We start from the raw sequence: 14,422 nt of genomic DNA, 5'->3' as shown, positions 1-14,422 counted from the left end.
TTGTATAAACTAGTTCTATTCAAACATATAACACTTATTACATTACCCTTGTTTAACACCTCATAGCTGCCCCCTTAGAGTATTTCATTACATTGTTGTCTGCCAGCTCCGCCTTCACAATTTACATACTGATATTAAATCACACTGTGGGCCGAAAATCGAGACAAAGAAAAGCTCAAAGTATACCTAGAATAGCAGGTTGCAACGCAAAGGTATTTAAGCATATCATTATCCAGGTCATATTTGGGTTTTTCAAAGTCTCCCCTCCCTTAGACAGAATTGAAGGGATAGACGAAAATGTCATTTTAAGTCAAAGAATAGAATTATAGTGCAACATGAAAACAATGATATTGATGGATTTTTCACCCCTATGGTTTTTCTAGAGCTTTTTTAAAAGATAAATAAGGGTAAGGGTTTTCAATCCTTTTTAAGTGGCTGGTGATAGCTGTTTCAGTCTTATCTTGCAGTCCTCTTGCATATTTACAGAAAAACGCCACGGTGATAAACAATGCAGTCCGAAGACTTCTAGTCCTAGGCAATACAGAGTAGTCAAAAGGCAATTTCAAGCAAAGAGAGTCATTCTACAGCAGTGACTGTCTGGGCGAACATTCAAATGACGTGTGGAGTGTGTATGAGTGAGTCTGAAGAGATGGAGCCTCTTGTTTCATTCAGACAGACTCTTAGACACATACTGGTACTTCTGTTCTTAGGAAGATATTCTACCGACTACATTTCCTCATTAAACCCTCATCCAATCAAACAGTCTCAATCCCAGAAGCTGTCCCTGTCCTTTAACTGCTGACCCATAGCCCTAACCCCCTATCAAACTCCTGACATCATTTTCTAACTTAATATTGAAGTTAAAAAATTGGATCTGCCCAGTGCCACTCTGGATCTGCCAACCAATCGCATAATGTTTGGTTGTGACGTATGTCATGTGCCGGCTTCTGACTACAACTGAAACTCAATGTCATTGTTCTCAGCCATTCCCTCTGTTCGCTGATTGGACCACCAAAAATCTGGATGGTTGAAAAAACCCACTAATATACCGCAGGCCAAGACTGACTACTGAAGGGAAATGAAAATTGAGCGGAAGTACGTAGGCGGGCGGCGCCAGGCAAAATGTATTCTGCTTTAGTGATCTCAATTGGTTTCGGAAGCAAAACCCAATGTTAGTTTCTTTTCCGCATCACAAACTTATTGTGAGACCACAGAAACACCAATAAGTGCATATGCCTTCTTTTGAATATCCATCTCTGTCCTGACAATGAAAAAATATGTATGATTCATGCAGACCTGTGCTCACTGTGGCACTATATGCATTTTGAAGATTGTATGAAAACCCTTTCACCTGGACTGTGTCTGAACGTCTTGTCTGAGCTGTTATTTATTTCACAACAGCAGACACAACAGGTTCCAAGGCAATCAAATAGTTTTGTTTGCAAGAGGAGTTGGGCTATTGTGCTCATCCACCCCTGCTGCCTGGGTGGACAACAACTGAGCTTCGGGGCCATGCTTTGTGGAGAAAAATACTGTTTTTTTTTTGTCCCTTTTTCTTAAGTAATTATGTGTCCAGGGCCGTTTAGCAATTTACCGTAAAAGTATGTGATTCATCCCGAGTCAATACAGGGAAGCTTGTACTGGCATGAGAGTTACCGGCAGGGAGAGAGAGCTGGGAACTGCGGGGCAAGACTAACAAAAGAAATGACAGAACTGCTGGTAAAGAAGGGGAAGGTCAATGTTGAAACCTGAACAAAAAGCTCTGACCGGAAACTTTGTTATCCTGGGCGGTGTCGAGACTTTCAGTAAAATAAATTGAGAGATTGTTTACTTTGGATTAACATCAGTTCCCGGTGAGTAGGCTTACTGCAGGGTTGTGTTTTTTTGGCTGTTCCAAAGAAAGGCCTAAAATACACAGAGCAAATGAATGAAAGGGGTACTTCGAGCATAATCTTGTCATGTCATTTTTTTACTTTATCATTAAGAGATAATCACACACACACACACACACACACACACACACACACACACACACACACACACACACACACACACACACACACACACACACACACACACACACACACACACACACACACACACACACACACACACACACACACACACACACACACACACACACACACACACACAGGACAATGTGCAATAGTGTAATATTTATATCTACCTCTAGCTCTTTTTTATATGCACATTTATTAATGTGCAATATTGCTTAACTTATTAATTGTATGACTTTTTATGATTGTTCTGTCTGTTGACTGGACACCTGAATTTCCCTAAGGGAATGAATAAAGTGTATCTATCTATCTATCTATCTATCTATCTATCTATCTATCTATCTATCTATCTATCTATCTATCTATCTATCTATCTAGGAATACAATCTCCCAAACAGTTCTCCTTGTTCAAATCCATGCCATATTTTGGGGGGCTGTATGATATCACAATAATGAGTGCAATGAGGTACGGATGGTGGAATCACACTGTCTGATACCTAGCGTATGATAATGATGTTGCGGACTGTTGCCTGGCAGAGGAAGTGTTCAAAGATGTCGGAGAGTAGAAAGGTGACCGTGGACAGAATGCTTTCATCAGGGCTCTGAGAACACAGCACTCATTTCCCCACCCGCTAAAGCAAACCTCAACTCTTTCATCTTTCTGTTTATTTCATCTATTCCCATCCAATTCTCTCTGTGCTATGCTATTATCCTAAAATAATATTTTTGCTCCAGGGTTTCGGTTCTGGCTTTGGTCCATTCTGTTATTTATTTTGGAGGTCAGTAGTAGAGTAAGATAAGAATATGATATGATATATTGATTAAATGATCAGTAATTCTATGCAATTAAGGCTATTACTCAAATTTAAATGGAATTCAAGTATTAACGTTGGAATCAGCAGTTCTGGAGAATGCTTGTTGTCCAAATCACTTTTGGTCAAAAACAGTACATTTATCCTCAAGAACTGCTACCTGTACAGACTGTGTGCGATGGGAAAGAAACTTTCTTGCTCGAAAATAATTGGGGCGACTGTGGCTCAGGTGGTAGAGCGGGTCGGCCATTGATCGAAGGGTTGGCGGTTCGATTCCCGCACTGCCACTTGTGTCATGGTTCAACAACCATTGTCATTGGGCGAGACACTTCAACCTCCTTGCCTCATGTGAATGTGTATGACTGCTGTATATTTGTGGTGTACGGAGGACCCGTAGAGGCGAATGAGCAGCCACGCTTCCGCCACCGCTATTACTGTGTGTGAATGAATGGAACCTGGAACACTGTAAAGTGCTTTAAGTGCCTAGAAAAGCGCTATATAAATCCAATCCATTATTACTGCAAATCCTGCTTTTGTAATGTTAAAAAAATCTGGTGAAAATAAACAGCCTAGGCTCTGTAAATGGGCATGTTTGAGCTATGGTGGGCCCTCTTTGTTTACAAACCCTTTGTTTACACAGCATTTTACACAGCCTAGGCTGTGTATTAACACTAGATTTTTTTTCCAGCTCACACACAATACAGACATCTAGCGGATTGTGAGGAGATATTCACTGATATAAAAAAAAATATTTTGACACCAATCATTCAAGAATCACTGACTGCACCTCTAATTTGAAATTCATGAAGTGAAAATAACATTACAAAAGCAGGATTGGCAGTACAATTTCTTTGAAGTTTTACAATATTATTTTCGAGCAAGAAAGTTTCTTTCCGACCTTGGGAACACAGGTTGTACAAGATAACTTTTAAGTGCAACTCAAGCGATTTTACACACCAAAGGGTTTGCCTTTTGTGTCCCCAGAGGGAGCTGTGTAGTCTGACGGTTCTGGGCACACACTGTAGCGCTCCCTATAGAACTAACTTTGTGTCTTCTGTTTTAGCTTTATCACGCTGGTTGCCATTTCTCACGGGAATATGGTATTTGCATGTTTCACAATGTATGGTTACAAATGAACTTTGTTAAAATGTACTCACATCTCAGTAATGGGAAACCAATCATTAATTGTTCCAATTTTAAATCACACACTGACATGTCAGTAAATTTTAACTTTTTACTGTTAAATGAGAAAAAACATCATGTACCCAGAAAACTGCAGTACATAATTCATTCATATGTTAATTTATTACTACATCCTCGGGCGAAACTACATCAGTTTGTTTTGCAGTCAAAGAGCAAACATGTGTCGGTCAGACTCAGCTCCCATTTGGACAGCTCTGGAATGACTGGACCTTTAGAAAAATCATTTACATTCTGCTCGCTTACAGATCTCTATTCCACCCCCCACGTTCATTCTGTTCCCATCAAAGCTGCTGTCAACAAGCAGCATTTGGCTACCTGCCCAGATCAAGACAGAGGGGACTGAAGATTGCCCATCGACGCGTCAGCGCTGAACCAGCCGCTATCAGATAACAAAAATAAAAATATAAAGATTGTTACAACGTAATGAAAAACTTGCTCAAACTCTTATCGGTTTAGATTTACCGAACAGCCTTTTGGAATAAAATCCTACTAAAGCCCCCACTGAGCCATAACTCCATGTCTCTTTTATTGGATCAAATTTATAAATACGTATCCTCAGGACGTGCAGCAACTTTGCAAAAGGAAAAAGCTTCAAGTCTTGAGTGTTCAATATGGGGGGCGTTCCACATTGAAGTCAGTGCGGGGCAGTGAACATTTAAGAGCTTTTAAAAGCTGCTGCTGGGATCCCCAGGGGATTTTTAATGGTCATTTTAAGATGAAACAAAAGAGGGTTCTGAGAGTGCAAGTTGAACTTTGTGAGTCAGGATAAAACATTATTCGAATGAGTTGAGGGCAAATTCCCGGCAGAGTGGCAAATTATTATGAGAATAAACAAATAGCTTCCTTGGGCTACACGTCTAGATCTGAGTGAACCAGGTGAAGGGATGTGGCAGTCAAGTGAAGTGGCAAAGTAGGAAACGAATGAGGTTCACTTGATAGAAAAAAAGTTAGATAATCAAGTACAATAAATTGAACAAAATATATAATATGGCTGCATATTATCTTGGATTTTTTTAAATAATTAGTTTATTGAGTTAGACACATTTATGTTCCAGAGAACAACCATCAAGGTGTATTATTTTATACCTTGTAAAATTATTCTATCAATACTATGCTTCTTACTACCTAAGGATGTTTATCCGTCACTTAAGATTTAAATTAATGATGGAAACATTTCATTTGTTTTTAATGCAAAATAAAAATGTAGCATGGACATTGATGTAATGTTTGTATTGTATTGATATTTTCATAATAAAAATCTTGTATGTCACTTTATTTTGGGGGCATTTTTATCTGTATTTGATAGTTGGAAATAGAAAGAGATAGGACACATGGGGAGACAGGGACATTGCAGTTATGTGGTATGTGTCTTAGACCAGCAACAGGCAACAGTGTGATCGATATGCCTGTTTAACTAGTTCAATGTCCTAACTTACACCAGACAATCAAACCTAGCATTTCAATTATTTGAGTACTAAATCCAATGTGTACCCTGCTGTAATTTGTTAGGGTCAAGTCAGTCTAGCCCAAACCGCTATCATAAGTACCACCAACACACTGAAACAGTATTGAATCTTAAGCCATTTACTGTACCTGACTCCTGAGCATGTGCTGAGAGCTACCCAGGACTCGGGGTGTCCTCTTACATGGCCGTGGTAGAAGCAGTGATCCTGAAAGAGAAAAGGATTGCAATCAATACTTCATATTTCATCTGGAGGAAAGCTTTACAAAGCCTATGATAATGTTTATGCAGACATGCCTCCGGTGCAGCCAACAAATCAATTGATCTGCTAGATTGCCTTAGCGATGTACTGTAATTGGAGCTAAAGAAGGCCGCATGCTCGCTCGTTTCATGACTACAGCTGCAGCCGCTTTGCTCAGAATTGGAGATAATCTGAAGAAACCAAAGGCATACTTAAAGCCTCCAGAAACCTGGTCTAAAATAGTAAAAATCAATATATGATATCAATGTTAGGTGTCTCAATAAGCTTTTACAAATATTCTGAAAAAAGTCGCCATACATTTTAGAAAACCTAGTTAAAAAAAAATATTTATTTTTGCTGACTGTTTGACAGGACTGTGTGGGAGTGGCCATATAAAACAGTCTCCATGGCAACAGTCATTGTTTTCATAGAAAGTTTGAGCAGAGAACTGCTATGATTGGTTCAAAATACTTATTAATAAGAACCAGAGCATAGCCCGCCTCATCCAAACCAAATTTCTGTAAAGCTTAAATGTCAATACCTTTTATTTGGATTGATAAATATGCCTTGCTATTTTCAGATGCTTACTATCATGCAACTACGTAACAACCCAAAGTACATAGTGGGAAGGATTTTGTGGATTTGGGTTGACAGGGGGCAAATACACAAAAGTTTTGAACAAGAAGAAGAAAGATCACAACCCCAGCTTGATGCTTAAAATCAACTAAACAATTGCGAATGAATCGGGTTTTTTTAAACAAGTGATTTTGACCAAGTTCAGTGCTGTGTGGGTAAGAGGACTGTTTTTATGGGTTTATATTCTGATGAAACAGACAGAAATGTATTGTGCTACAGCCCTAACCACAGAGCAAAGCCTCAGTTTATTCTCTGTGGTCCGGACAAGGCCAGCGAGGCGAGACGGTCAGGCTCTATGAATCACAATACAAACAAAAATCTACTCAAGAATGTTCATGCATGCAAACTGATCCCAACTTCATGCAAGTGTTGCACACAGGAACCGTTTTTCATAAAGAATCAAGCTTTTTGCTAGTCCTGCCACCTATCCATCAACAACCAAAACGTAAAACTATGTCACATTACCTCTAAAAATGAGGAAACCAGAGCTAAAAAATGTAATCAAAATAAAATGATTAAAACTAGAAATCACTGCTGCCAAAGTCCACTGAGGGAAAATGCATGATTTGGTTCCTATGATGTTCTGTGGCACCCAACATAATTTGATCAGAGGGTAATTGGGGGTGCTCACTGCTCAAACACCTCTGATCATCAGAAAACTGTGGAGATGTGACACGTCTGCAAAGATCCTGATAACTTGAGTCATTAAAGATTGAAATCAAGTGTGTTCAATGGACGTTACAAAGGATTGTGATTTTTCTAAATACGGTTAATGAAAGACTACAGATGCAGTCACTAAGTTTTTTTTCTTCAATATTGAATCTCAACTTTAGTAAAACCAAGAAGAAAGACTATGACCTCGGGACTATTTGCATATTTTTACTGATTTAATATTCAGAAAATATTACTGAGTTTAAAAATACAAAATCAACGTTGTTATTTCAGAGAAAAGATAGGTCCTTTTCGAATATATTTGTATCAGATCTTCAGGATTTGTATTCATTTTTAACATTTAAATTAAACATAAATTTACATTATCCTTCTGCGATGGCAGAACATTTGATTGTTTTACATCTGTTTGTGGTTAATATGCTGCAGCCTTTCTGCTCTGTACTATGAAGCTCCACTTGTGCATCAAGTTCATCCAGATGTGAACCAGTGACATAGTGTAATGCACAGGAAAACCAAAGCTGTTAATACACTGATAGATGGGCTTGTTTGTTTGACTTAATTATATTTAATTTAACATTTTTGTTCCAGTATACTAAATATTGCTTAATGCAAAATCTGTAATAAACGCTCCACTTATGCTGCAATATGTCAATTTTGGACTGTATTAGACCAGGTAAGCCATGTTATCAAGATTGATAGAGGTGTCACATTGTTGTGCCGTTCAGCATTAACTGTGTGTATACTGTGTTATTCATGTGTGGGTTGATTTGTATGTCTGTGAAACCATTTTCTTTTTGCATTCATTCTTGTGAGTTTGTGTATGTGTGATAGACGTAAGTGTGTGTGATTGTGCATATGTTAAAGGGTCAATGTGGTTTTATGGATACAGTATATCTGCCAGTTTATATTTAGAAGTTATACATTCTAGTGATTGTACTATTGCACATAAATTTAACAGGAGTTTTACTTGCATGTTTTAGAATTGAAAGTGACAGCGTCAGGCACGGCACCAAGGATTTAAGGCCCCATGAAAAGATATCTCACCAGCAGGACCCAGTCAACCCATTCAAAGCTTTAAATAACTCTACCTTTGCAGGGTTGCAACACTCTTTTAGTCTTAGCTACAGTAGGATATTAACTGACAGTGAGCAGTCAAAATGCTAGCTGTGCAAGACTGATTCTATCTATGCAGGCCATCTTTCATAGGCCATGACCATATGACTTGAAGGTATTACTTAACATTAGCTGTCACTCAAACTTTGCATTGACTAAATAAATACCGACCAAAAGAGGAGCCTAATGCAAACAATCATTTAACAATAGCCTAATGTACTTCACTATGGACTAATAACAGGTTCATTTCCACCATTCACTGACTACAACAACCTTTTTCTGTTGCTAATATCCTTATAATTAAATATTAACTAAGTAATGCAGTACCTGTGACCAGGTCTGGACCTCCATGGCTATAAGTCTTTCACTGTATTTAGCCTCAGTTTCCTTAGCATTCATTCAAAGAAGACTTGCTATCAATACTCACACACACACACACACACACACACACACACACACACACACACACACACACACACACACACACACACACACACACACACACACACACACACACACACACACACACACACACACACACACACACACACACACACACACACACACACACACACACGCACGCCTGTCTTCAACATGGACGCCCAACAGCATTAATAAAGTGCTTCATAATTTATGCACCACTTATGGCAGTGGGCTCGTGAGCCGTTACACTATGTCTCCCATGTGGTCGTGAGACATATGATTAAAGGAGAACTCAACTCGCTTTATTACAGTGTAGGACTTCAATGAAGGCACTCTAGTATTAAGTTATAATCAACTGCCGGAAATGTCTTACTTTGACTTATCGCTCCTGTACCGTGTTCTATCAGGCTGCACTTTAGTTAGTGATTTCTTACTGTGAGCGGGTTACTGAAGAATTGATTGAAAATGTTTCAGGCGACCAGGATGTCTTAATGTAATGTTGAGGAGAACAGAGAGACGCAGTACAAGCAAATGCTACAAGTAGTGCCATCCACTTCTGAATGATACTTCCTGTGGAGAGTCTTAAAGAAAGTCCTTGCTAAACTCTCTATCTATCTATCTATCTATCTATCTATCTATCTATCTATCTATCTATCTATCTATCTATCTATCTATCTATCTATCTATCTATCTATCTATCTATCTGTATAAATCAAGGAAAGTCTGTCTGTGTGTCATTCTTCATTTTTCTCCTCAATGACTTGACCTTTCATGTTGAAATGTCACATGGCCCCTCAGTATATACCTAGCCAGAGACTGACGGAGTAATTTTTTCTCTTGCGTGTGCGCAACTGGGCCAACTCATTTCACCGGTCCGTGTTGCTTCAGTTGCTGTTGGGAGCAACAGAAGGAGCGTTATTTTCTTCTCGGTTTTGTGCAAGGGAGGAAACAATCTACTGCATGTTGCTGTGTTATTGTGAAGCAGCGCAACCAGAGGGTGCAGCAGCCCAACACAAACAGAAACATAGACACTGCGAGAAAAAAAAGTGGGGCTGATTTACCACAAACACACACACATGGACACCGCCAGTGCAATCAAAGGGTTATTAAAAGTCTGCGCATGCGCAACTGGACTGTTGGTGAAATGCTTGTCTTCTATTTAAAGCTGGGGTATATGATTTCTGATTGGTCAAAGTTAACATGAGCTGACACTTTGACCAATCGGAGCGAGGCTCCGATTCTCTTTTCTTATTGGCTGTTGGGACTGTCCATTCACTTTGGCACGACTTTGTTGGTGCAGAGCGTGTCAGGGAGGGACCATAGAGGATGGACCAAAGAGAACAAGTGGAGCGGTTGAGGTATTTATAATTCGAATCTCTATCCCAACTGCCATTTTCTCCCCAAATCCTCCACCCCAGCTTTAATGTCCAGTTGAAGCAGTATCCAGCAGTGAGGGGTTCCCACCTGCCCCATCTTCATGCAAAATGCTCCGTAATGTTTTTTACCCTTATTTTCTGTACTGATATCACCCCCTGCAAACAATGTGACATCTTTGTTGTACAGTCCTGCTCACCATTATTGGCACCCCTTCCTTTTTTGCATAACCTGTACAATATCTTTAGAAATAAATGGAAATGTATCAAATATATATCATCAGGATCTTTTAATTAGAGGTCCAAAGTAATTTAACAAAGAAAATTGTTTTTTCAACTTACATATTGTAATTTCAAAGAAAAAAATGAAAAAACAGCATGTGCAGCAATAATGGCACCCCTCTTTAATATTTGGTTGCACACCCTTTGGCAGTGATGACAGCTTCCAAATGTTTCTTGTAGCCATCTATAAGCTTTTTGCACTGCTCAGCTGGTATTTTCTCCCACTCTTCCTTTGCAAATTGTTCAAGCTCTTGAACATTTGCAGGTTTCTTTTCCCCAATGGCAGATTTCAGCTCATACCAAAGATTTTCAATCGGATTGAGATCAGGACTCATTGCTGGCCATTTTAAAACAGTCCATTTTTTCCTTTTCAACCATTCCTGTGTGCTTTTGGATGTGTGCTTCGGGTCTTTGTCTTGCTGGAGGATCCATGATCTTCGACTCAAACCAAGTTCTCTTACACTGGGTAGGACATTCCGCTCTAAAATCTCTTGATAATTATCTGATTTCATGATTCCTGTGATACGGTCAAGGCCTCCAGTACCAGATGCAGCAAAGCAGCCCCACAGCTTTATGGATCCTCCACCATGCTTAACTGTTGGTAGGGTGTTCTTTTCCTTGTAGGCTTCATTGCGCCGTCTGTAAACAAACTGCTGGTGTGCATTCCCAAAAAGCTCTATTTTTGTTTCGTCTGTCCACAGAACATTTTCCCAGAAGGATTGTGGTTTGTCCAGGTACTCTTTGGCAAAGATGAGTCGTTCCTTTTTATGCCTTTTCTTCAGTAATGGTGTCTTCCTGGGCCTTCGTCCATAAAGCCCTGTTTGGTTTAGTGTGCGGCGTATGGTACTTGTTGAAACCATGACCCCAGACTGTTCCAGGTTGGCCTTCAGGTCTTTGGATGTTTGACGAGGTGTTTTTTCCACCATTCGCACCAACCTTCGAAGACTTCTCTCATCAATTTTTCTCTTTCCCCCACGTCCAGGGAGGTTCTTGACAGTTCCATGCTTGGCAAACTTCTTAATAACATTACGCACTGTTGAAACAGGGATACCAAGGTCTTTGGAGATGGCCTTATACCCTTTGGAGGTCTTGTGTTTGCTAATAATCAGACTTCTGATGTCCTCTGACAGCTCCTTTGTCTTCACCATTGTGACAAAGGAAAAGGGGCTAACAGATGGCTTTTTAAAACACGGAAGTCATCATTCATTGGCTAATTCATGTCACATGGGCACTGACAATTTATCACAGGTGATTCTCATTTGTGATTTACCACAGGTGAGTCATAATGTGTTTCCGTACTGATTTAAAGCAAAGGGTGCCAATACCAGTGACACAGCAAGCTTTAAGCTTTATTTTTTTTCCTCTCATTGTTTATTGTTTTAAATTGTTGGTTATCATTTCCTCTTTTGTATCAAACACAAGTTCTTTACAGACAAAGAATATTTCACTTGAATAATTTTTTTCAGAAGATATTACAAATTATGTTCTTTAAATGCATGGGTGCCAATAATGGTGAGCAGGACTGTATGCTGTTAGATATGACTATTTCTACCTCCAACTTTTTTCATTGCACTCTTTATATCTTTTATCTTGTAATATGTGTAACCTTTTCACTGTTGGTTTACCTTTGCTAGCCACATGCAATTTCTAATATATTGTACATGGACAAGGTTGTTTAGAAAATATTTGCCTGGATGTTCACACAATTTTAACCACACGAACATCCCAACATTGTAATTGCAATGCACATATCCACAGGAAACGACTAGGTTATTAAGAATAAATGACTTAAGTCTAAATAACAAAGAAAGTGGTAATCGGAGAGAACCACTTAAATGCTGTGGTGAAAACCCCTACTGGCTAAAGATGTTTGATTTGAAAGAAAAGCATTTTTAAATTCTTGTAACTTTTCTAATTCTGATTTGCACCTATTCTTTTTGAAAGAGCATAGGCCAATGGGGAACGCCCAACACTTGACCAACCAATAGTGCAGCTCCATCAGGTCAGTCAGCGAGTCTCAGACTTTGGCATTGACAAGAGCTGGCACGCTTTTCTGCGATCCAGCCAAAAAGAGGGTGAGTAGAAATGCTGCTGCTTGGTACTTACAGTGTAATTGTTAATGGCCACAGTCACCGGCTGTCCATCACCTGTGTAGTAGGTCTCTGTAAAGTCTGCACCTAAAAGCTCACTGAGAAAGGAAGAGAGAAAAAGAGGGGCGGAGAAAAGTGGCAGGTGATTAGATAAGATTTCACCTTAATTATACCTGTGTCTCAGCAATAGCTTGGACAGAACAGAGAAAAATACAGTCCCAGGAATATAATACAGAACCCATTTTCAGCAATTTTCTGTGCCTTTTTTGGATCACTTTCATTGACAGACCATTTTCACACTGCTTTTACACCGTAGGAAGCTTGTAACTATCCATTTGGAGCATCTTGCCTTTGCTGCCCAAGGTACTATTATCTATCTACGATAAGATAATAATAATTGGGTCTGCTCAACCTTGTTTTGTCATCAGATAAACATTTATACTGTATCATGATTTAATAACAGAGTCAGACTGGACGTCTCCTGACAAAGAGGTAGGTTTTTCTTTTCCTAATGATATTAGCTGATGACATTGGCTAATGTCATTAGTAAGACAAGCTAAGTAATTGTCAGCAGTTGAATAGCAGTTGCCTAGCAATAGGACATTTCCTGAGCTGAAGCAGTCAAGGCAGATTGGATTGGTTTACCCCAGCCATTGTGGTTTACCCCAGGTTTCACTGTTACATATTATAGAAAGAAAAACCTCTGTTGGGCTCTGGAATGCTTATGTAGCAAGACCAATACAATACAACTTTACTTTCCTGAAGTTCTAGATGATGGTACATACAGTAAGTATGCTTTTCCAAAAACTCAGATTCAGATTGGTCTCTTGTTTCCCCAGAAGTTTCCCCCCTGTCTGTCCACTGTTCCTTCTCCCTGTGGAAAAGTTCTTCTTTTGTATACTGGTTCATAAAGGTAACGTCTTATCTCCAGTGAAAGACATGACGTTGTCGCTTTCATTATCACTCCTTTTTGAATTTTTTGTGTCTCTTGAATAAGCCGTAGTAGGGACAGCTGATTGGCAGAATGATACACTGTAGCAATTAATTTCTAAATTGAACGCATATTTATTTATTAGGTTATCATTAATATATATGGTGAAAATAAAAATCTGCAGGCCCCCTCTACAACACTGACTTCTGATACAGCACCTTATACAACCTTCAAAAATACAGAACTATCCCTTTAAATCAGCTTTACAGAATATAATTGAATGTACAGTAGCTAAAGATGGAGCACCAGTAAGCAGTCTGCATGTATCTATATGATTGATTCTTTCAGTATCTGTTGCTGCTTCATATTGTATGAACTGTTTTTTCTCCAGTTCATTAAAATCCCTGCAGCCATCTGAAAAGCAGCAGGACACATATAATAAATGTGCAGCCTCTTACTGGAGATACCATCACGCAGTGTGTGTGCACTCTGTGTTTACCTCAGTTAAATCCCATGCAAAAGACTCCAGGCTGCTAAAAAAATAACCACACAAACATTAAACAGATCAGACTGCTCAGTTCAACTCTATATTTTTCTAAGAGCTATCAGATTACAGGAGCTCAACGATTCTGTGCGTCAAAGACTCCTTTCCAATTTAAAAAAAACAACAACATTTCAGCAGATCATGTTTGAGTCTGAGAATGTGTTACAGTGCAAACTCTTCTCGGTCTAGTCTAAAGACCTGATGTAACCAATTCCAAATACTGTAGAATTGTGACTGGAATAGGCAAATGTCGGTATGATATTTTGTTGGTATGATAACCTTAAACAAAATTACCAAGATTTCAAGGTATTGGGATTACAACTCTCAAATAGGTTATTTTTGAAATTTCTGGGTAAAAATCAAAACTTATTTAATTCATTGCCAAACCCTGCAATCTAATGTGAACTTATCCAAGCTTTTTTTGCACTTTGCAATAACATGAACCAAAATAGCAGATGCCACAGGCCACAGCCCTGTACGGCACCTGCTGCGGCTGTGCAGATTGGCGGTTCAAATACAAACCAGCGTGTTAGCTGTAGCAACGGGTGAACCGCAAAAACACATTGTGAATGAGAAGTTCACTCACTGCTTTGACTCATATGATCTCTGTGCTCACCAACTT

At 39.2% G+C, this 14,422-nt stretch overlaps 1 protein-coding gene across 1 annotated transcript in view; it reads right to left on the bottom strand.

Moving 5' to 3' along the window:
* Window positions 1–14,422, bottom strand: part of adam19a (ADAM metallopeptidase domain 19a) — a 141,411-nt gene that overhangs the window by 46,487 nt on the left and 80,502 nt on the right. Inside the window, exons 4-5 of the mRNA XM_080052136.1 lie at window positions 12,342–12,423; window positions 5,627–5,703 (exon numbers count right to left, since the gene is read on the bottom strand). Coding sequence (XP_079908262.1) covers window positions 5,627–5,703; window positions 12,342–12,423 — 159 coding nt within the window. The remainder of the gene's footprint in view (window positions 1–5,626; window positions 5,704–12,341; window positions 12,424–14,422) is intronic.

Source organism: Ammodytes marinus (assembly GCF_949987685.1).
Source record: "Ammodytes marinus genome assembly, chromosome: 23".
Lineage (NCBI taxonomy): Eukaryota > Metazoa > Chordata > Actinopteri > Uranoscopiformes > Ammodytidae > Ammodytes > Ammodytes marinus.
This window is presented reverse-complemented; position numbering and strand designations above follow the sequence as displayed.